At 37.7% G+C, this 24,532-nt stretch overlaps 1 protein-coding gene and 1 pseudogene across 2 annotated transcripts; both read left to right on the top strand.

Annotated features, from left to right (window-relative positions):
• Window positions 1-1,942: 1,942 nt before the first annotated feature.
• Window positions 1,943-11,414, top strand: LOC127427615 (fer-1-like protein 4). 2 transcript variants are annotated; one of them, XR_007894953.1, is made up of 8 exons: window positions 1,943-1,979; window positions 4,135-4,409; window positions 5,909-6,012; window positions 6,141-6,246; window positions 6,502-6,543; window positions 8,927-9,092; window positions 9,624-9,742; window positions 10,691-11,414. XR_007894953.1 is itself a non-coding variant. In XM_051675296.1 (3 exons), exons 1-3 carry the CDS (start codon window positions 8,975-8,977, stop codon window positions 10,820-10,822), a joined length of 369 nt encoding a protein of 122 aa, XP_051531256.1. In that variant the 5' UTR covers window positions 8,808-8,974; the 3' UTR covers window positions 10,823-11,414. The 2 variants fall into 2 exon arrangements, 1 of the variants encoding a protein (XP_051531256.1); XM_051675296.1 differs by lacking the exons at window positions 1,943-1,979; window positions 4,135-4,409; window positions 5,909-6,012; window positions 6,141-6,246; window positions 6,502-6,543 and having other exon boundaries at window positions 8,808-9,092.
• Window positions 11,415-17,395: 5,981 nt separating this feature from the next.
• On the top strand, window positions 17,396-23,948 carry LOC127427766 (fer-1-like protein 4; annotated as a pseudogene).
• Window positions 23,949-24,532: the final 584 nt, after the last annotated feature.

The following is a 24,532-nucleotide window of genomic DNA, read 5'->3' as shown; positions in this document are numbered from 1 at the left end:
TAAAATCTTTGTGTTCAGGAGAAGAAAGAAAATCATCTGGGATGAAATGAGGGTGAGTAAAAGATGAGAGCATTTTCATTTTTGGTTGAACTATTCCTTTAAGGATCAATAAATGTTGGTCACAAGCATCAATGTGCAAAGTTTAAGTGTATAGTCTTATAGTATAGAGGCTGAATCTCAATGGCATTTGTAAAATGATAATGACAGTCCCAAGACATTTTAATGCCATCAATTATCTAATCACTTCTAGTGAAAAAGAATGATTATAAGTCTACTTAGAGGCAAAGCTGAGACTTTGATCATTACAACTACATAACACGTTGATAAATCTCACTGCAGATCATAGAATCTACCAGAAATGGGCCCCCTTCACTGACACAAAAGACACGTGCTCAGGAATGAAAGGCTATGTAAAGTGTACAGTGAGTGTGGTGATGAAAGGGGACCCTATGGGCATGGCCAGCCTGGCACCAGCTGGCAGCCAGAATGACAACATTGAAAAGTAATTTAGGGTCATTGATTGGATTTGATGTACACGAAGACACTTTTGAAGCCTTACAAATCAAACCTATTGGTACATTTTCATGTCTGTTGTGTAAGAACCTTCTTCTGCCAAAGAGGATGCCATCGGAACGTCCTTGGGCAAAGTTTGTCCTGAAGATCTACAGGGCCGAGGGTCTACCCAGCATGAACTCTGGTTTTATGGAACTCCTCGAAGATGAGGAGAGACAAAAAGGTCTTCCTTGACCCTCATGTCCAGGTCACATTCGCCAGCCAGCAGGTGCTTTGTTTTCTATCTAGTGATTGATTGGATATTTGCCTTCCCCAATCCTGGTCCTGGAGTATCTCCAACACTACATATTTTGAATGTCTCTCTAATAGAACACACTTGGTTAAACTCATTAGCTTGTTAGCAGAAGCTCCGACATGTTTATACGAGAAGTCTGCATGTTGTTTCCGAGAGTTCCAGTACCCTAGGATTGGAACATTATGCCGGCTCACTGTCAAGCGGCATCTTGTTTCAGACATGTTTGCATCAGCTTCAGTGTGTTTATCTTCCCCTGTGGTGTGACTGGAAGTGCATTGCGTCAGCATCGTGGAAGATGCGGGTTCGGATACAGCACTGTAACCAGGAAGCGGCCATGTTAGCAGAATCAGTGGCATGTGCAATTTGGAGGTTTACATTACATTTTACACCACTGATGGTTAGGTTTAGATTTGGGGTTTGGGTTGGGGGGTACACTTTTAAAGTATGCATTCCTCTTTACTGTATTACTACCTGTACAGTTGAAACAACTTGTTTCACAACTCACTTTTGGCACCCCTCAGTGGACATTACACTCGGAAAATGGAGCTCACATGTACCCATGCACTCAAAATGCTTACAGCATTGGCCGCTTGGGGCAGTGTTTCATATTTCAGAAAACAGACCAATTTTTTCTAAAGAAAAGTCAACCTACTTTTTCTGATTTCACTGTGAGATCAGTCTGGAAGCACTATGAACTGAACTGGGTGTATCAAATAAGGGAGACATCCAAAATGTGCAGTGTTGGGGGTTCTCCAGTGTTTATGCCCCCTGGAATTGATTTTCAGGGTCACATTTTGCCTTTTTGAGAGCATTTTTTTATTTTTACTATATGTATAAACTAGCAAACAGGTGACCTCAAAGCAAATAACACTGGAATGAAAGCCACAAAAGTCTAATTTCGATTTCATGGGGTCTTAAAGAGAGGTGTTAACAGGGTATTTTTTTGCCCTCTTTTGTTGCTTTCTGTGGCAGTTTTTGCCCCGAGGCCATATTAATTTCTGACCATGGTTAAAAAAAAAAAAAAGGGAGAAGTCGTCTGCTGCAGCTTGTAAAAATCCCCACATTTCTTATTGTTATAATACAGCGAAAGAAGAAGTTTCACACATTGATGTAGCTTCTCCTTTTTCTGTACTACAACAGGAAGACCTGCAATTCCCAGAACCTTCACATGGTATGTTTTGTCTTTCTTTGATACATGCCTGCATAGTTATATAATCTAAATCTAAGATCTAAATTAAAGCATTTGTTCAGAATTTCCTCATAATGCTCAACCATGGCAGGGCCCAGCTGGTTTCATTTTTTAATTAATTCAATACACATTTAGACCGTCCCATAACACTTTTGTTCAGTGAATGCTCACATCTACAGAAGCGGCACACACCCTAATGTGGCTGTGCTTTTGTTTGTTAAATGGGTTGAGGTGCCATCACTATTTGAACTGGTTTCTGAGTCTTGCAACACAGGCTGTTGGCAAACAGTTAATCTCCAGAAAATCTCTTATGATGTCAGAGCTTCTCTTTTCTAAGAACAGTTCAAAGTGGAGCCAGGAGCCAAACCGAAACTCTCTGTTCTCTTAAAATTAACACAATATTGTCTGTATAATATATTACACACAGTGAATAACTATATTTTAGTTAATTTGCTGCAGTTTTTTTTTTTTGTGTGTGCAAATATCCAACATGGCTGAAAATGTTGCTGGGCAGGTGTGTTGAACTCAGGGATGACCCAAGGAATCAGAGGGAAAAAAAGTTAATTCTTACCCCTAAATACGGTAAAATACACACTCAACAAATGTCAATACCCTTACTTAACTGAATTTGAGAATGTTTTTACAAGCGTTTTAATGTCTCATTCAGATTAAGTCAGTTTCATTGAGCCACCATAATTGGATTAGGACAAATCAATGTACTATTGTAGTTAAACTCAACTTCATTAGGTTAGTCAAATTCATTTGAGTTCCTTATGTTGGTCCAACTTAATTTATTTTAGTAATCATTAGTATATGCCAGGTGAGCAAATGCAAGGACAGTGATTGCAACTGCTTATAGACCTTAGCAGCACTCAAAAGCATCTCTTGAAAGTGAAAGTCCATCCTCAAACCAAGCACAAGCGCCATTCTTCACTGCAATGGTAACCCCCAAAACTCCAGCATAATAGACTCTCTATTAAAATACCAATATAAAGAACATTAAACATTAACAAATGTCCTCATATTGGCATCTTGCTCAAAAATGCATAAAATAACACTTGACTTCAACACTTGCTGTTGCTATACAGGGATATGGAAGTCCCCTGCCCAGTTTTGTAAATGCTACATTGACACCACAACAATGTATTCATGTATTCCCAATTGAAATGGATTAAGTAAACGTACATTTTACAAATTTAAATAGACGGAACGCAATAAAATCAAGTCGACAATATGACAATGTTTGTGTTGCTTTGGTTCATTTTAATTAAGTAAACTAAACAATTAGCAAAAAACAGTGAATACATGAAGATTTATATATTTACATTTTTCATAGAGAGAAACATCAGTAGAAAGCAGCACCAATGCTCCCGAGTGGAATGAACAGATTTCATTCATCGAGCAGTTTCCTCTTCTTGCTTGACAAATCAAAATTCAGATCCTTGATGATGCCAACATTGGGGATGTATCTGTGGCAACACACTTCTTGGACCGTCTTCAGATATCCAACCCCAACTGAAATGGTCAGTCTTAAGAGTGAAAACTGCAAGTAAAGGTCCAAATAACGGTCGAAAAGACAGCCGAAGCTACTCATGACATACAGTGGCTAAACTACAGTCAAGCTTCCCTTTTATAAAAGTAGTTAGCGCTACAAGCTTCTTACAAAAAGTGTCTAACTATCTTGAAACTATTAAGAAAGAAAAATTAAATACTTAATATACTTAAATATTATCAGAAGTTCTGCTCACAGGATTAAATAATACATATTATAAATATAGTTTATGCAATGCATCTGTGTTCTGTTAAACCTCGGGCCTCGCAGGAACATAATCTGTAACTGTCCTTGCAAATGAGTTCCTCAATACATCAGGCATTTAACATTTCAGTGTCCTCTTGCTACCTCAGTCTTTTATTTACCCCTTAGGAGAACAGCTACCTGGTAGAACAGCATCTGCTTTCTCTCTTTTTTAACATCATCTTATTCACCATTAAGGTCACTCCAGTTCATCCCTTTACCTTTCTATCTCATTCTTGTTTATAAAATTTCTATGTACCCACCAGCTTTCTCTTGAAGGCTTCACTCACTCCTTTTTGTCCCTCAGTAACCTACTCCCCCTTTTTCTCCTCTATTCAACAGGTTTCAATCCTACCTTTGGGCCAGCTTGGATATATATGGCTCTCCTCAAAACTTCACACTGAGGAATATCCACAGAGATCTTAATGAAGGACTGAGTGAAGGGATTTTCTACAGGGGCAGAATGCTACTCTTGCTAGCTGTCGAGGTTTATTCCTCTCCTACAGCTGCGGTGACAGACAGTAAGATCATTGCTAATGTGAAAAGCAAAATCAGCAGGCTTACTCTCAAATGTATGAGCTGAAAATCCAAGGAGAAGAAGAAGACAGACAGAGAAGGTAGTGCCAACAGCACAAAGTGAAATACCTGTTCTGATATGTCTAATATGTGATACATAGATGCTGTAATCCTTTATGGATTATGTAGGTAAATACATGAGGTCAATTTAAAAGGGAATTAATGTGTTTGAATTGCAATTTGCTTATTTGAGTGGCCTGATGTAACAACATTGGCTCAGCTGATGTAAGTTTGGGGCTGGAATATCTGTTTACTCGATTGCAGATACAGGAAGTGTTTAATACCTGTTTGAAAACAGTTGAGTCATGACAACTCTTGGAAAGATTTAGAATGTTAATGTGGGGATGACATATTTATAGGCTATTGGTCTTGCCGGACTAGATCTGCTATGCTGCTGTCACTGCTGCAGAGCAAGTACGGAGACTTGCTACTGCTAGAACATACGCAGACATACTAGGTTAAGCATGTGGACATGTTGCTGCTGTTGCACAATTAGACAAACACAAGATATGCTGCATTAAGCATGTATGACATGCTGCTGCACAATTAGACATAAATACAATTATACATACAAAGTGTATGTTGCTAGCTAAGTGTGACTTAGCCTGCTTGGCTGAATGGCTTAAACGGCTAGTGACCTGACTCATAATGTGTATCTGGACCTGGAAAGACCAGAGCTTGTTTGACTGTTGTCTTAGCCTAGCTATGTGTGGATTTATTTAAACTAATGACCTAAAATAGCGATATGTGTGCCAGTGCCTGTTTAAGGCTACTGCTTACCTCGTTAAAGACACAATTTTATGTGTCTAGGCCAAAAGCAGACATTACCGTGCAAGCTGGTAGATGAAAAGCCCAGCAACCATCTGAGCAAATAGCATTTTTAGAGAAAACCCTCGCAGTGAAACCGGCTTACTTATTTTAATGTTAGGCAAAGAGGGAGTACGCAGTTTGATTGGCTACCTGATTTCATGTCAAACGACCTATCAGCTCAAAACCATGAGCCGATTGGCTTGACATATCACATGTGAGTGAGCTGATTGGCTAACACATAATAAGTTCAAAGAACCTAGTTTATGCCTGAACTTAGACATTTATTATTTTTCAATTTTGTTGGGTGCCACTAGTGGCGTAGGAATTATATACTTCACCTTCAAAGCTATGTGTGTGTAATTTTTTTTTACTTTCTCGTATCCCTGCAGTGTCAGCTATAAGACATTTGTAGGCTGATTTCACCTTAAAGTGTAACACTTTGGCTCTGTGGGCTTTTAAAGCATTGCTGTGTTTGTTTAAGCATCCACCCCACCTAACACAGCAACACTGGCTCAACCTATCGAAGAGTTTTCTGTGATATGTTTTAAAAAATTTATTATATTTACATTTCCATTTGGTGATAAGTGGCACATATCTTACACTTCAGTTTTAAGGTAAATATGTAAGGTAAATTTGATTCACGATGTACTGTTTCTGTGGAATTATGAATCAATTCAGACACACACAAGGAGACATGAACTAGTCATAAATGGAGAATGATTTTATTTAGAAGTACAGACTCGCAGTGGACCTGTGGAGGAATCTGATGACATCAGTGCTGAGGTACCAGCAGCAGTCACAGTGGAAGTGGAAAAAGTTCACCCTCTTCCTGAGGTCAGTGACCATGTTTGCCTGGTAGGAGAAGATAGAACAGTCCATGATGCACTGATTTTACTATTCAGATTTTAATATATTTTTTTACTACATTTAATCAACTGTGTATCTGTTATTTTCTCATACAGAATTTCACAGGAGGGGAGGAATTTTTGTTGTTTGCCTCTTTCTTTGAGGTGATGATGATAGATCCTTCTACTGGCTCTAAGCCTGTGATTTTTGAGCTCTCTATAGGTATGACTGGACTGTTTATGTCATATGCTGTGGCTTTAAATAACATAGTAATTTACTTGAATATAAATATTTACTTACTTAAAGGGATAGTTCACCTAAAAAGGAAAATTCTGTCATCATTTACACACCCTGATGTTGTTCCAAACCCGATTGACTTTCTTTCTTCCGTGGAACACAAAATTAGATGTTAGGTCTTAGTCTCCATTCATTTTCATTTTCATTGCATTTTTTTTTTTTTTTTTTTTTTTTTTGCAGCTTTCCCCAGATCTGTACCTCGACACAATCCTGTCTCTGCAGGTAGTTCCTTTGACTTCATGGCTTGGTTTTTGGTCTGATATGCATTTTCAGATGTGAAACCTTATATAGACAGGTGTGTGCCTTTCCAAATTATGTCCAATCAATGGAATTTGCCACAGGTGGACTCCAATCAAAGTGTAGAAACATCTCATAGATGATCCAGAGAAATGGGATGCACCGGAGCTAAATTACAAGTGTCATAGCAATGGGTCTGAATAGTTATGACAATGTGATATTTCATTTTTTTTTTTTTTTTTTTTTTTTAATACATTTGCAAAGTTATGAAAAATCTGGTTTTTTCTTTGTCATTATGGGGTATGGAGTGTAGATCGATGTGAAAAAAAAAATTATTTAAAGCATTTTAGCATAAGGTTGCAACATAACAAAATGTGAACAAAATGTAGGGGTCTGAATACTTTCTAAATGCACTGTATGTACATAATTCATGTTTTAAATGTATTCTACTGGGTTTTTTCCTGGGTCAAAAATGGTCTTCGGTGCTGCCTGATTCAACCGTCTTGCACTTTAAGGTGCTTTGGGAAATCAAACTAACATTATTTCTAAAGGGCTAGTTATAATATTCATGAGTAAACCACTTTACTGATTTGGGACTGTTCTTCTATAGAGGAAATGTTTCCTACTCCATAACAAACCTTGTTTTTCTTTTATCAGACTCTTAATTATTTTGAAATCATTGTGATTCTAGGAATATCTGAAGCCAAACCAGGTCAGTTTGTTTCTCAAACATCATCAGGAAAAATATTACAATATTACACAAGACTTTCTTCATAATTTATAAAGGTCCAGACTTTTATTCTACATTGTAGCCTACTTGCCCTTGTGTTTGCCATAGTTAAGACCATGTAGGCTATATGTGTTGCGCATTGTGCTGCAATGCTCCTCAGTTGTTAGGTTGTCTTTCTTAAACAATAAACTGTTTATTTGTTATGAAAAAATAATAGCCTAAACACATTTAAAAATGTAACTTCCACAACTGCCACAGTTGTAATTAAAAAATCGATTAAAGTTTACTGTGATAAATGTTAGTTAGGGTGTTGGTGTGTAGATGTGAAAAGTCTTGCAATCGATGCTGGTCCATAGCACTTTCAAATAGAAAATTCTCATGTACAATTCAGATGGGTCACATATGTTTTTTTTTTTGTTTTTTTTTTGTCTGAGCCACGATATCAAGGGAAACCAAGTTTAATTGCGCATATGATCAGCTCTGCTCTATCCTGTTACCGGATCTCGCATATCGAGAGAAGCCCAGAAGTTGCCTTCTGGACAGCGCTACAGAGCTCTGAGCACCAGAACCGTCAGGCACAACAACAGTTTTTACCCTCAGGCTATCCATCTCATGAACAGTTAAAACTGCCCCATTGAGCAATAATTATGTGCAATACACAGCTTAGTCTATTTATATTCATCCAACATATCATACCTCTTCTGCCATTATATTCCCTTACACTATCTGCATATAACAGATTTATATTTGCACACACACACACACACACACACACACACACACACACACACATATATATATATATATATATATATATAGTCTTATTGTGTATTTCTACTGTATATATACTTATATTACTTATATTTTCTATTCGCTTTTTATTCTATTTTTTTAATTATCTTGTTGTTGTATTGTTTGTGTCAATACAACTTCTGTCACCAAGACAAATTCCTTGTATGTGTAAGCATACTTGGCAATAAAGTTCATTCTGATTCTGATAATGCCTTTGTAATCAGATTACACCCAACAATGGTGAAACCTTTGTTTTTGTTTTTTTGTTAATTTGTTTTTGATTCAGGAATGTTTGTTGATGCATGCTATACAATATACTAGTGTATGCTTACACAAGATTATTTAATTTAAGATGATTTTAGCTTATTAAAATAAAAATAAAAAATAAACTTGCAACTTAATGAACTCAACATTAAAAATCAAAATGAACCCTTTTTACTTTTGATTTACATTACTGGTCTTATTGTGAACAATTAATAATAATAATAAAAAAAAGCCTAAGGGATCTTTTATGAAAATGTAATAACTTCCTCTATTCTGAGAACTTTTTGGATGACATCACCAAGCCCTCCAAATATTCTGCCCTTCCCCACCAACTACTTGTCCTATAGAAAACACTTCTTTATAGTCTAATCAACTACCAATGGGTAAAATCAAGTCTCACCCTATATTTTTTCCCATTTAATTTGTAAATACGTCACAATTTGATAATAAAATGGGTCGGGTGAATGCCATTTCATGTTTACTTTTAACATTTAACAAAGATTTGATGAGAATGAAACATTTCCTTTATGGTTGCCAAGTTTGAGTGTAACTCATAACTGGACATTGTTCCTGTATCACCAGGAGCTTCCAGAGCTTGTCTGCCTGCATCCTCCTCTCACTATCTTTGTGATGGAGCAGAGGACATTTGGGAGACTGGTCTTGGTAGGAACTCACATGGTCCAAAGCCTGGTGCAGCTTTGTTCCAGAGACCAAGAGGAGTGGAAGGATGAGGAGGAAGAGCCGGAAGGTATGGAATGTTATGTTTGTGGTTTTAAGGCCAAAATTAAAGCATATGTTGTCCTGATATGTGTACATGAATATTTAACATTCACGAGTGCACCACCCTCTCACGCTCTGCAAAATAAGACTGGATGAAACTGTTTGCTTTATTGCAATGAGAAAAGTGTTTCAGTAGTTCTACTGGTAGAGCATGTCGCTAGCAATGCCAAAGTCATGTGTTTGATTCCCAGGGAACGCACATACTGATACAATTCATGTTCTATATTAATTTATATCTTAATCTCTAATTCAAGTCTGATTCATATTTCTAGTAACCAGTTAACATATTTATATGATGCATGCATAATCTGAATATAACCAAATTCTGATTAATATCGGTATATCATTGTGCTTGTATGCATGCTCATTGACGTTGTCTGCTCTTGTAAATATTTGGATGGTCCACAATTTTTATACTTTTGCAATTTGACTTTTGTCATTTGAGTATTGTTTTAGTGTCGATTGTGGCAAATTCCTAAACCTTCTCAAATGATTTTAGAGAATAAGCCTACCAAAAAGACTACTCCTCTATCCACGGGGATCACTATGGATTTGGAAGGACTTCCCTTAAAAGATACTAAAATTTCACCAAAATGCATCGCTCTTAACTTAGTCACGGTAAGTTTGAGTCTTTTTTCTTTCAGCTCACTAGAATGTCCACTTTCTTTAGTGTTCTTCCATTTTCTGCACACCAAATGTGGTTTTCAGGGTTTCAGTTTTTGAGGTTTCACCCAACACTTTTATTCACAAATGCAGCCATGGACAGCTGCCATGTGGTCAGTGGGGTATCTAGGCTGAGTGTGATACTGTTAGCTGGTTGCCTTTGGACACTTGAAATAGCCCCTAATGAGTGCTTAGCATACATGTTTTTAACAATCCATGGTCTACAGTTATTAAATGTGAAGCCTATTGAACCCATTAACCTGTTGATTATGATGTGAATCTGGTGGTTTGATGAGTTCAGCGAAGTGTGCTCCTGCGGCAGCTTGAGCTCCTGCTGTTAGATCACTCTGATTAATTGGGCAGCCACCGCACAGCCAAGACCCCTGGTGATATCCAAATGGGATGCTTTCAATCATGAGTGTGTGTTTGTGTGTGAGAGTTTGGCTTTTTAAAATCTCCATTCTTGATTTGAGGGCATAGTCAAAGTTTTATTTGTCACATGCACAACGTTACACAGTGGTACCATGACTGTCCCTTTATCTAAAAGATGAAAATATATGAATATTATTCTGTGTACAGAGTAAATAACAGTTTAGATTAGCAGAAAAGAACATGCTTTAAAAATATGTTAAAAAGTAGTATACAGATTTAATTTACCTAGGCATGTACTTCACTTTTACCCTCTGTCTACTTCACCATGACAATAGGCATCAGAACTGCGAATTTCAGTGTAATAATCAGTAAATTTGCTGATTACACTGACTTGTACAGTTTACAAAAATGTTAGATTGTCAAATCTTCATAGATTTTGATACACTGTCCTGCAAATAATGATGAACAAATGTGTTTTTCTGAACTGATGTAATATTTACAAAGTTGACTTACTTAATATTTTATTTTCAGGCTCCAATCAAAAAGATGACTAAAAAGGAGGAGGAGTTAGAGGAGGAGGAGCCAGAAAAGGAGGAGCTTGATTGGTGGTCTAAATATTATGCAACATTGGCTGAACTTGAAAAAAATTTGAGAAATTATTAATCTTTAAAGATTGCTTTAAATGCATTTCAGTTTCATAACAAAATTCCATCAAATTGAGTAATCTTTCATAAAATAAAATAACTAAATATTTTAAGTTTTAATAATAAAATTTTGTTTGACATTACACAATTCAATATGATGAAATTTTGTTATGAAACTGAAATGTATAATTCTTAAAAATGGGCTAAAATATTGTTTTGAGTGTTAGAACAGCAAGGTGTTTTTTTTCCCTCAATATATAAAATTTCTTGAGGAAGAGAAAGATGATGACATAAATTGTGAAGATGCACAAGATGGAGGTATTACAAATGCAAGCATAATTTTAAATGTGATCTAGACCATGCAAAGAATAATTCAGACTATAATGCTGACATAAGCTGCACTCTTATCAATCCGACACTCTATATACAGTGGCCTTAAAAAAGTATTTGAGCACTAAAGCCACTTTTAAAAATGTATGAATGTCTCTGCATTAAATACCAAAATATCAAATCAAGTTGTATTTATTTTAAAGAAAGATAGCAAAATGACACCTTTCAAGCAACACACACAAAAAACTAAGAAGTATGTTAGGTTTTAAATGAGAAATGCAGTAGCCCCAATAAGTATTTGCACACTTAAGATGCACTTGAAAATGTATGAATGTCTTTGCATCATGTAATTAAATACACTATGTAACACAATTTTTGTTCCTGGGTAGTAAGTGTTATTTCCTAATTGCTTATGCCTCAAAAGTATAGAAAATGGCTATTGTTCCCCACAAACTTTGCTTTTGTGACCAGGACAGTGATATTTTGAAATATTTCCAATGAGAAAACAGGCGAATTTGTGTCTTTTCGTTCACATAAAGTCAGAAAAAAACAACATATGAATCCAAAATCCTTCTTTATCTGTGGTCCGACAAAGACACCGGCTTTGATCCTTGCCTCAGACAGCTTAGGGAAGAAGTCTTGAAAGTACTTGAACGCTGCCGACTCCTTATCTAGAGCTCTGACAAATTGTTTCATAAGGCCCAATTTGATGTGCAGTGGTGGCATCAGCACCTTCTGGGGGTCCAACAGTGGCTCCTACTTGACGTTGTTCCTCCCCACAGAGAACTCGGTCCGCTGTGGCCAGTCCCGCCTGTGGTAGTGTGCCTTGGTGTCCCTGCTGTCCCAAGGGCAAAAATAGCAGGGAAACTTGGTAAAACCACCTTGGAGACCCATCAGGAATGTCATCATTTTGAAGTCTCCTATGACCTCCCAGCCGTACTCATCGTACTTCAAGGCATCCAGCGAGGTCTTAATGCTGTTGTAATCCTCTTTGAGGTGCACCGAGTGAGCCAGGGGAAGAGATGGGTACTTGTAACCATTATGGACCAGCACAGCTTTGAATATTACTTTAGTATAAATACATGTTCATTTGGATTCATATGTTGTTCTATCCTGACTTTATGTGAACAAAAAGACACAAATTCACCCATTTTCTCACTGGAAATAGGTAAATTACAAAATATCACTGTCCTGGTCACAAAAGCAAAGTTTGTGGGGAATAATAGCCATTTTCTATACGTTTGAGGCATAAGCAATTAGGAAATAACACTTACTACCCAGAAAAAAAAAAGAAAAATTGTTACACACTGATATCAAACCCGAGGCATTTGTTGCAAAGAAATATAGCACAAGTTCACTTTTCAAGCAACATATTGCAGAAAAAAGTTAGGTTGTTAGGTTTGAGATTATAAAACCATATATTTATTGATAAAATTAAGACAAAAAGTTTTTGGACACTTTCTGGTAGTCAGACTTAGTGGTACATGTGCATAGTTAATATAATGAATTACACCTGTGGTTACTCTGCAAGGATACCTGTGTGGGGACCTCAAGGAGAACTGACTTAATACTAAAAATTACCTTGGGACCAGCTGGTTCAAAGTAATTGCAAAATAATGACTGAAGAAAGGTCTATACTTTGCAGCTGAAACTTAGTTTGGTTATCTAATGCAATGTCATTCATACATTTTTTAAGGGTGGCATAAGTGTCCAAATACTTTTTGGGGACATTGCATGTCAAGCTGGATTGAATGTTTCACACAAGCATCGGTAGACGCAGAGCTCTTTGATCATATCATTTAAAGTGACATTTAAGGAGGATGAGACTGTGATTGAAATTGAGCCTTCTGCTCCAAAGAGGAAGAATATTGCCACCTTAAAGGTTGCAATAGTCTTCAGATTTTTGTTCGGTAACACTTTCAATGATACCTGTACTGTATATATAATGTATTATAAAGGTAGTTTTAAGGCAGTGTAATGCACAATGCCTTAGAATACATCTTTTATTCAATCGCATGCTCTTGTAAATAATAGCAACCACAGTTATAAGACTTATCTTGTCCTGGTTATACTTTAAACTAGTGTTGGGTTCGAGTCTGAGTCAAGTCCGAGTCTTTAAACAATTGAGTCCGAGTCCATAACAGGCCGAGTCCGAAGCCGAATGAATCTGTTCATGAATCTGAATTCAAATTGTAACCGTAAAATCAACATCAATATTTTAAGCTTATTTTAACTTTCACAACTAAGAAAAAACAATTGTCAATATAAATGTAACAAAAACACCTCTATATTTTATGATTAGTTTCCTGCTGAACAAACTTCATAGTGGTTTCAGAATGAAAGCATATGCTTTAGGTGTATGAAGACAAAACTGTCCTTCAACACACTTCCTATTGTGTTCTGTTGACATTTCAGTTATTTGTTGCTTTTTCCCCTCCACTCAAACAAAGACTAAAGAAAGCGAAAGCTGCATTAGTCATTAAAATCATAGTTTTTATTGTCTCGAATTTTAATTTAGTTTTTTATTTCTACTTCATTTTCAATTTGTCCCAAAACCGCAATGCGAGCACCATCTTGACTGCACAAACATCGTGTGCGATTTTATCAGCTGTCAGGTCCGGTGCCGTGCAAAACTGCCTTGTAGTTTCTGGTACATTGGCTACATACCTGTCTTTATGTGTTCATTATGCCAGCCACCTCGGTAATCGATGTTATACAGCAGTCTCTGTAGTAACATTCAAGCATATTGGTTGACTGAGTGTGTCGCTCTGCAGATGTGTTTGCTCAACACGGTGAAACAAACTCTGGCTATGTCTACGACATCAGGGGCTTGCAGCAGTTGTATTAACAGTCTAGGCCTTCAGTGTGCTTCATGCCATTAAGAAAAAACAGTTTCACAATGAATAAGACACCCTATGCCTTTGGGCATCATATATTATGTCGCAGATAACTAGTAATACCAATTGACATTTTAAAAACACGTCCACGCATGAAAGCCTGATCTTGAAACAACACTTAATGCTCAAGCAAGCCTAATTTTAACTGCAGTATGACTGTTTTGTGAAATGAACGTCTCCCGGACAGACATTCAAAAATCATAATTTTTCATATGAATCTACCAAGGAGGTCTATAATATCAGGAAAAATCAATCTAATAATATTTGCGATTTAAATGTTGCATGCAATACATTTCATTTCATCAGGGTACATGGTTATGCTATGTTCCATTCAAGTTGGATGTGGGATATTCCTACTTGATATCTCCGACCATAAATGCATTCCATTCCCCGATATTTGGAACTGCAACGCTCCCGTTAGCTTAGCAGGGGTTTGACTCTCATTAGAGATGTCTCCTAGTAACCCAGCTGATAAACAATGCTGCAGGTGTACGATTATCAAAAGAGATTATAATGTTTTATACACCTGTTTCTGCAGGCATTTGTTAAACAAGCTTTAATATCATGTAATGTGGAAACAAACTCATTTATTGATATTACTTAATAAAGTGAATGTTTATCACTTACTTTGTATTCCTCCCTGAGTGTCGACATGTTCGTGTATCATCATGCCCCTGCATCTCAGTGAAATCGGAGTTGAGAATTTCTGCACGAGCCTATAAGTTGTAATTCTGAATTCAAGATGCATTCCATTGCACTTTTCCTAGTAGGAAGTTGTAAAATCCGACTTTCCGAGTTGAATGGAACACAGCACTACTTTTCAAAACTTGAACCGACACCGAATGCTCAAGCAGCCTAATATACACTTAGAAACCTCCTGATGTTGCTATAACAAAGAAAAAAGCACTTACCAATTTACTTGAAGTGAAAATCAGTCCTCCTTTCCTGTTTAATAAATTAAGCAATCACACAGTCATGCAGAACATCTCGTGTTTTTAAATCCATAAGGATCTCTTTCTCAATGGCAATACCAGCAATGATGACAGCCGATCTTATGCTTTTCGCTCTTGAATTACGTACATCACTTAAAGCATGATTGCGTCACTCAAGGCCAGCTAGAAGGCCTCGACTGGGACATATTCTAAAGATCACACCCACCAAGAACAAATAAATCAATCTGATTGGCTGATGAATCTGACAATCTGACTTTAGTTGCCCATTTATTTGCACTGTTGAGGGATTCTGTGGAAATTCTGAAGGCCTGAGGGGGTGGTGCTCAGACTCACGCGCTGCTTCAGATTCGGGCATGCGATTTGTGAAACAGCTGTCACACTGCTTGTAAGCAGCAAGAAATAAATTCTGACTCAAATGTTTAGCATGCTTAGTCAAGTCCAGTTAACCTCAAATCGTTAAATGAAATTGAATCGAAACTGGACAAAAACCTCAACAGAAGTTGCACTGTAAAAACTTATCTGCAATTATTACATTAAAGTGTTATTTGTACTTAATGTAACACCTAAAAATGACTGTCATTTAGTAAATTTAATATACTTTCATTTATTATACATTCATAGGTTACACTAACCTTATGCAGTCAGGTTGATTTAGTCATTATAAATAAATGTTTTGACTAAAGTACATTTTAGGTTACCTGAGGAAACATTTTTACAGTATGTAAAACTTAAGTCGTATTTAGTAATTTATGGTATATTGGCCAGACCGATAAACTGCCCGATAATTAGTCATTTTAAGATTGTTGGCATAAACCGATAACTCTGCTCACTTGGCCAATAAACAAAAGTATAAATCTTCGTTAAGTATTAAGCTTATGTAACCAGTCCTGCACGACCAGCTCCGAGCGGGATTTGAGAGAGAGGCATGCGTGCTAACGAAGAGGCTAAGGCTACAGCGTCAGTCACTAGTGCGCCTCTTAAGGCCAGGGGAGTGAGGTTTACACATATCGCACAGCTGGCTCCAGTTACACTTTGTCAATTGATAATTCACAATTTTTGTTTTCAAATATTTTAGTAAATTTCGAGTAAATATGCTTAATTAAAGGGATAGTTCACTCAAAAATTTTAATTCTCTCATCATTTACTCATCCCTCATGTCGTCCCAGATGTATATGACTTTCTTTCTTCTGCTGAACACAAATTAAGATTTGTAGAAAAATATTTCAGCTCTGTAAGTCCATACAATCAAGGGCGTAGATTTGGCTTGAACACTGAGGGGGTTGCAGCGTGAAGCATTTACTTGTTTCCATTAATCATGGTATAAATATTGGGAGGGTTGTACTTACTTGTTTTGATTACTGGGGGGTTACCTCCCCCATCCCCCCTGGAATCTACGCCCCTGCATACAACGCAAGTGAATGATGACCAAGAAAGGTCCAAAAAGCATATAAAGGTGAAAACAAGTAATCAATAAGACTCTAGCAGTTTAATCCATGTCTTCAGAAGCGATATGATATGTGAGGGCGAGAAACAGATCTATATTTAAGTCATTTTTACTATAAATCTCCACCTTTGACCAGCCTGGACCAGTAGGTGGTTGAATGTGAAAGTGAAAGTGGAGATAAAATAAAACAGGACTTACATTAAATATTGGTCAATTTCTCACACACACCTGCTATATCGCTTCTCAAGACATTAAATAAGCCACTGGAGTCATTTGGATTACTTTTATGCTGCCTTTATGTGCTTTTTGGAACTTCTGAGTTCTGGTCACCATTCACTTGCATTGTATGGACCTACAGAACTGAGATATCCTTCTAAAAATCTAAATTTGTGTTCAACAGAAGAAAGAAAGTCATACACATCTGGGCTGGCATGAGGGTGAGTAAATGATGAGAGAATTTTAGTTTTGTGGTGAAATATTCCTTTAAATTATATTAGCCTATTGATATCGGCACTGGCCATTGAAAAATCCATATTGGTGTTGCTCATGTAGGCAACACAAGTTCAAGTCTGACTCGTGTCAGCTCTCAAACGTTTTCCCCCACTTTTGCTCATCATTTCTTGTCCTTTTCCTGTCCTCTGTTATCAGTAAATTGGCAAAAGGCCAAAAATACAACACAAAAAGATTTCAGTAATGATTCCAATTTAGAACTTCTTTCATAAAGTGAAAGCACTCCAACTGTAGTTGCAGCATTTCCTCTAATGTTTTTGTGTTTCACTTGACAGGGTTATGTTCACATATGGATTAACATGTTTCCTGTGGATGTACCTCCACCACCACCTATTAATATCAAGCCTAGACATCCAGTGAGATAATCAAGAGACAGAAATAAAATGATAATCATTAAATAATATTAAACTGAACCAATATATAGTGCCCAATTTAAAATGCTATGTTCAAAAGAGACAATGTCACCAAAGATTAAAAAATCTCTAACAGACATCTTGATGATGTACTATATTCACTTATTGAGAGAATATTTCCCACTGTTTTGTTTTTTTTAGTTATGAGCTGCGTGTGATCATCCTTTCACTGGAGAACCATCAAGTGATATTTACGTTAAAGGATCAGAATACACATGAGAAATGAAATAGTTTGGATATTACATGTGTATGTATAACTATGTGTGTTTGTACGTGTTATAGATGCATATGTGTGTTTACATGCACCAGCTGGATTAAAGGTCTGGATGGTGAGAAACAGGAGACGTGCACTTTAATTCCCCAACCAGAGAGGGCAATTTCAACTGGCGATTTGTCTTCCACTTTGACTACCTGCCTACGGAGAAAGAGATTATCTACAAGAAGGAGGAGTCCCTGTTTGCCATTGAGGAGACTGAGTTTTGCCAGCCAGCCGTTCTGGTGCTGCAGGTCTGGGATTATGACCGCATCGGCTCCAATGATTTCTTGGGTTAGTGGTTTTTGTCATTGGTCAAGGGTTCATTCTGAAACATACCAAGGTTCCTCTTTATTTAAACATTAGAGTAATGTCAGTGAATCTAAAAAAATTTGCTTCATGTGGTAACATCTAAACCAGCTGGTTTGAAGGCGAAAATATTTATTATACAACAGTTAGTTATGGTCCTCTAATCTGACTGGACAACCAGAGTTCCAAACGTATAAAGTCCTCTTTATTACTTACTGCAATGAAATAATCAAAGCAATTGCCTGGATTTTTCTCTGTTCCAAGCCCACATACACCTTTTCTAGACTTAATGTGCATACCTCCCTCTTTCATGGCTAACAAACTCATAAAATTGCATTTCCGTGATGCCATCAGTAATGCTTTTCATGTGGTGTTCAAAGTGGCGCATGCCATTACTAGGGATGGCAAATGTAAGGAATTGTATTATTCTGATTCTGATTCTTTTAGTACTATTGAGGAAGAAATATTTGGAAATATGAAATGCCATTTTTATTGGATTTACTGCCTTCAGCGATCTGTTACTAAATAATAAGGTCATTTCATAGTGTAACAAAACAGATTGTAGCAACAAAAAACAAAACAAAAAATCACAGACTTTTTTAATTAAGATAATTTATTAACTAGTTTTTATAAAATATCAATAATTACAAAAAGCACATAATGTGTATCTTTAACTGCACATTGTCACATCAACAACCATCCAGTAATTATTCTGAATTCTTGTTTCATAATGAAATTAATGACCTGTGGGTCAGTAGCCCAAGTTTTTGATTCACTAAAAAGAATGGGCTAATAAAAGTAATTTGTTCAATAGGAAGCTCTGGATGTTTTGCAGATTCAAAAGAGCCAACTCATAAGAGTCATTTGTTTGGGAATCAAGCTTCATTGGTCGCGCTTTATGTTTCGTGCTGTAGGTTCAAATGAACCGGCTCATAAGAGTCATTCGTTCAGTAATCAGACTACACTGGTGACATAATGTTTCATGCTGTAGATTTAAAAGAACAGACTCATAAAAGCCATTCGTTCAGGAATCAGTCTACACTGGTTGCACTGTATGTTTTGCGCTTCAGATTGAAAAGAACCAGCTCATAAGAGTCATTCATTCAAGATTCAGACTACACTGATTGTGCTCTATGTATCACACTGGACAGTATATTCAAATGAATGGCTCAGTAGAGTCATTCATTCAGGAATCAGACTACACTGGTCATGCTGAATGTTTCATGCTGTCGATTCAGAGCAGAGCAATCAGCGTTTCCTTGGAGATGCTCGTTTGCGCCGCTCACAAGGTAATCACCTCCACCTGTGTGTCATTACCTCTGTGTATTTATTTCCCTCTCGTGCCTCGTCTAGTCGCCAGATTGCTCCCGTTTGTTTTTCATCACCAGTCAAGCTGTTGAGTAGATGACGAGATGAATAGGTGACCTGATGTCCAGGATTGAACAGTTTCATCTCTTCCCCAACGCCGGTCCCTCCTCCGTAACCACACCTCCACCCACAGCGGTCTCAACTACATCAAGATCCTTTGAGCCCTGGTTAAATCCTCCAGCACCATACTCCGGTGAGCCTTAGATCAGTCGATCTTTTCTGTCCCAGTGTTCTCTGATTTTTGCACTACAACCATCATCATTTCCCTCTGAACAAGCCAAGGTTGCCTACGTCATCACCCTTTTGACAGGTAGAGCTTGTGAGTTGGGGACCACTGTGTGGGAGAATGAACATCCTTGCTGCTCTTCCTTCCGTGTGTTTTCTGATAAACTTTGCAAGGTCTTCGAGTCATATACATCTGGGAAGGACGCAGCGAGGGAACTCTTGGACCTTCTGCAAGGAGATCATTCAGTTTCCAACTTCTCCATTGAATTTCGTACCCTTGCTGCATCGTGCGGTTGGAATGAGCAGGCGTTGTGGGACTGGTTTCCACATGGGCTATCCGACCACATTAAGGACGAGATCTATGCATTGGACCTGCCAACCCACTTTGACGATTTGGTAGACCTTTAATAAGGGTTGACAACAGGCTGGCCCTGCGACATCATCACCGTAGACTTCCTCCATCCAGTGCTTCTATATCTGCTGCTACTCGACCTCCTTCATCTGGTGAACGCTTCGAGTCCAGTCCCGAGGAAGAGCCCATGCAGATTGGGAGGGCTTGGCTATCCGGTCTACCATGATTTGAGGGTGTTGTTCAGCAAGTCTCGGGCAGCTTCTCTTCATCTGCACCGCCATTTGACTGTGCTTTTGATCTCCTTCCTGGCACTTTTCCACCTCAGGGACGTCTGTATTCGCTCTCAGCCCCTGAGCGGGAGGCTATGGAGAGGTATATTGGCGATTCTCTTGCGGCCGGTTTTATTCGGCCCTCTTTCTCTCCGGCTGGGGTGGGGTTTTCTTCGTGGGGAAGAAAGATGGCTCTTTGCATCCCGGCATTATCGGGGGCTGAATAATATTATGGTAAAGAATCGTTATACTTTGCCGTTGATGTCTTCGGCCTTCGAGCTTCTGTCTACACTAAGTGGGACCTTCGCAATGCCTACCACCTTGTTCGGATCAGGGAGGGGGACACATGGAAGATGGCTTTTAATATGCCTGCGGGACATTTTGAATACTTGGTTATGCATTTCTGCTTTTCCAACACACCAGCCGTCTTCCAGGCACTCGTCAATGATGTGCTGCGTGACATGGTCAATCGATTCGTTTTTGTTTATCTTGATGATATCCAAATTTTTTCTAGCATGTCCAGCTGGAATCTGATTTCACTGATCATGCTCTTTGTTTAACACTGAAGATTCAAATGAACCGACTCAAAAGAATCGTTCATTCAGGAATCAGACAACACTGTATATTTCGGTCTAGACTTAAATTAACCAGCTTAATAGAGTCATTCATTCGGGAATCGGACTTCATTTTTCACACTGTAGATTCAAAAGAATGGGCTCAATAGAACCATTCGTTTGGGAATCGGACTACACTGGTTGAACTGTATGTTTCACACTGCTGATTCAATAATGGTCTTGCAGCACCACTGAATGATAATGCTGACAGAAGATTTTAGCAAATGTTTTCTTCCGCATTGGTAGAAGAATGCAAAATGGAGAACCATTCAAAGAACTGAAAGTCATGAAAATCATTCGGTTCTGGTTTAAAAAAATTAAATGAATGGAACCAGTTCTGAATAAGAACCAGTAATCGTTTCCCAGCCCTAGCCATTATAGGTTTTTATTGTCTTTCTTTCCAATTCTTGACTTCTCTGAAGGTTCCATAGAGTTACGTCTCAATGATATGGTCCGTGCTGCAAAGTCATCAGAGCAATGCTGGGTAAAGATGGCCAAAGACAAGGCTGGCCCTTGTTTCTCCATCTTCCGCAGCAAGAGGATGAAGGGCTGATGGCTGCTCATCAAACTCAAGAGCCAAGAGGACATTGAGAGAGGCGGAATAAGAGAAGAAAAACAAGAAGAAAATAAATCAAGCAAGCGAAGCCAGATGAAACCAGAAGATCTGCAATTTGTAGACAGTAGTGGAAACACCTTCCTCTTAATGGTAAATATGCATGTACACTTGTTTTTCTTTTCTACATTTTAACTGTAGACTCTCATACTTTGTTCGTTGGTGAGGTTTAAAGGGTAAGGTAGAGGCAGAGTTTCACCTAGTGACAGCTGAGGAAGCCGAAAAGAACCCTGTGGGCAAAGCACGTAAGGAACCTGAACCACTAGACAAACCCAAGTAAGAAACTAAAACATCACAATCTGTGCAGTTATGTAATTTCGAATAAATTTTTTCTTCGTCTTAATTATTAAATCACAAAGGAAAAACTATTGTTTATTTTGATCAAGAATATAATCATTCCCAATCTTTTTCTTCCAAAATGATGTATTTTGAGAGAGATACACATCGATCCACTACAAGGAAAGATAATAGCAGATTTTCCAGAGGTAGTTGAGAGGTACACTATGTAAAGTTAAAAAAAAATTTAGCACAATGGTTGGATGACAGGTAAGCATTACAAATGAGATGAGGTCATATCTAGTAATCAGATCACAAAATGTTTTGGACCCCATTTATGTACAAGCTTCTCAGGTGCACTTGAAGCCAGCATTAATAGCAGGTATAAATGGGGTCATAAAATTATGAGTACACTTCAAAGATAAACAGACAAGGTGGTTAGAATGTAACATCACACCTTGAATGATTAAAACAGCTTTTAAAGATCTGTCCACTGCATCAAACGGTTAAATGTGTGCTAAAACACTTGCTTAAGAATCGTATGTCCTACATATCATTGTCCTTGCCCTCTTAAGCTGTCCCAAGATGTCCTTCAACTGGTTTGTGAACCCCATGAAGACCTCTGTGTTTTTCATCTGGAAGAAATACAAGAAGTACAACACTGCTTTGATCATTCTGGTTATTCTGGGGCTCTTTCTCTTACTCATCCTCTACACCCTGCCTTCACACATCAGCCAGCTTATTGTCAATGGATGAGATGGAAGCATGGAAAGATCCCAATAACAGAAAAAAATGATAGTCTGTGTACACAGACAATTTTTGCCCTCAATGGAAAAGACAACAATAGAAAACTAGAATAAGACTTCAAGAATACAAGCAGTTACCTGACAACAAACTCAGTGATGTATTATGATTCAATGTAATTTCCAATCGTGCCGCTGATTTTTAATATATTTATTTTAATATAGTTTTTAACATATTGTCGGATTGTTTGATAATTTGAATATAGTCATTAACAGCAGGCTGTTTTAGATATTAAAACTTGTTTAGGAAAACCTTGTCAGTTGCATTCATAAAATTGCAGTGTTAGGCACCAACTTTTCATGTAACATTCCCTAAAATGAATTTGGGCAAGAAAGCAATTTACTGGAGAAATCATGGAAACATAAAAACATTGTCTTATCTAATTCAGAAAAAACAGTTCTCTTTGAGTTACGTTTAGACCGTTAGGCCTTATAATTATCACGTTTCCCCCCAAAACTATTTCTGAATGTTGATTTTTAGAGGACATTATATTGCTGAGGTAGAGAAAGTGCAGATATTAGATTTATCAGTCCTGGACACACATAGTCCACACTATTTTGTACAATAAAAATAATGCCCGATCTATTGGATTAAATGAAAAATATATCAAACAAACTAACATTGGTATGCGATCATAATATCAGTGTCATCATATACAAAAAAATGGCTATATCTCTAGAAACTACTGTACCTCCTTGTGATGTTGTTTGACTGTTTAGTTGACCTTTTGTCAAGCCTGGTAAAGCAATTCTGTTTTTTTTTTTTCTTCATACAGTGTAATAATATAAAAGTGGTAACATATCAGTTTATGCCCTTAATGATAGTAAATTACATGTTTCACTATCTTGCCTCCAACACACTGCTCTGTGTGACTCTGGTCTTACTGTATCTCAAAGTATATGATCTGAAAGCACTCATCTGACATAACTGCCTTTGGTATCGAGAAAGGTAATTACATAGAATGTACCACTGAAACCTGGATGTAGAAAAAACTCTTTGTTTGTTTTTATTAGTGCAGTCACCCAAATACTCTTCTATTGATATTTTACAGTGCAAGAGCACTAGGCGTTCAGCCACAATAATGAAAGGTAGTCGTTATAATGTTTTCAGGTTGAACACACCTGTGAATGAACAGCTTGGAACTGTGCAGTAGAAGTCACACGGCTCTCTGCAGGGCAGTTTGGGCAGTCTTGGGTAGAGAAGAGTCCTTGGCTTATTGAGTGAAACTCTAATCAGAGGTGACAGCTGGGATAGATGACTTCCAGGCTTTATTAATGATGCACTATGTCATGCTCTTTTTCTACTCGCACAATCCAAAAGGCAGACAGTTCATGGCTGCAGTCCCCCTTTTGCACAAGTTTTTTCGCTCACCTCTGTTCTGTCTTGGAAATAGCAAAGTTCAAAGGAGTTTTTATTTGCACAAATAAATGATACAATTTAGAACGTCAATTACTGTCCAAGAAAAACAAGTTTATTTACACAGATCAGCAACAACATTAAAACCACTTGCCTAATATTGTGAAGGTCCCCTCGTGCCACCAAAACAGCGCCAACCTGCATCTCAGAATAGCATTCTGAGATTATATTCTTCTCACCACAATTGTACAGAGTGGTTATCTGAGTTACCGTAGACTTTGTCAGTTCGAACCAGTCTGGCCATTCTCTGTTGATCTCTCTCATCAACAAGGCTTTTCTGTCAACAGAACTGCCGCTTACTGGATGTTTGTTGTTTTTGGCACCATTCTGAGTAAATTCTAAAGACTGTTGTGTGTGAAAATCCCAGGAGATCAGCAGTTACAGAAATACTCAAACCAGCCCATCTGGCACCAACAAACATCCATGTGATTATCTAATCAGCCAATCGTGTGGCAGCAGTGCATAAAATCATGCAGATACAGGTCAGGAGCTTCAGTTAATGTTCACATCAACCATCAGAATGGGGACCGTGGCATGATTGTTGGTGCCAGATGGGCTGGTTTGAGTATTTCTGTAACTGCTGATCTCCTGGGATTTTCACGCACAACAGTCTCTAAAATTTACTCAGAATGGTGCCAAAAACAAAAAAACATCCAGTGAGTGGCAGTTCTGTGGACGGAACT

This window comes from Myxocyprinus asiaticus, chromosome 37 (assembly GCF_019703515.2).
Source record: "Myxocyprinus asiaticus isolate MX2 ecotype Aquarium Trade chromosome 37, UBuf_Myxa_2, whole genome shotgun sequence".
NCBI classification, from domain to species: Eukaryota; Metazoa; Chordata; class Actinopteri; order Cypriniformes; family Catostomidae; genus Myxocyprinus; species Myxocyprinus asiaticus.
The sequence above is the reverse complement of the archived record's forward strand: the minus strand, read 5'-3'. Positions and strand labels throughout refer to the sequence as shown.

Bases quoted from the DNA above. Each gene is read 5' to 3' on its own strand.
- LOC127427615 (XM_051675296.1), top strand. From the start codon at position 8,975: ATGGAGCAGAGGACATTTGGGAGACTGGTCTTGGTAGGAACTCACATG. The intron at 9,093-9,623 runs GTATGGAATGTT...AAATGATTTTAG, and splicing joins TGAGGAGGAAGAGCCGGAAG to AGAATAAGCCTACCAAAAAG. The intron at 9,743-10,690 runs GTAAGTTTGAGT...TTTTATTTTCAG, and splicing joins TCGCTCTTAACTTAGTCACG to GCTCCAATCAAAAAGATGAC.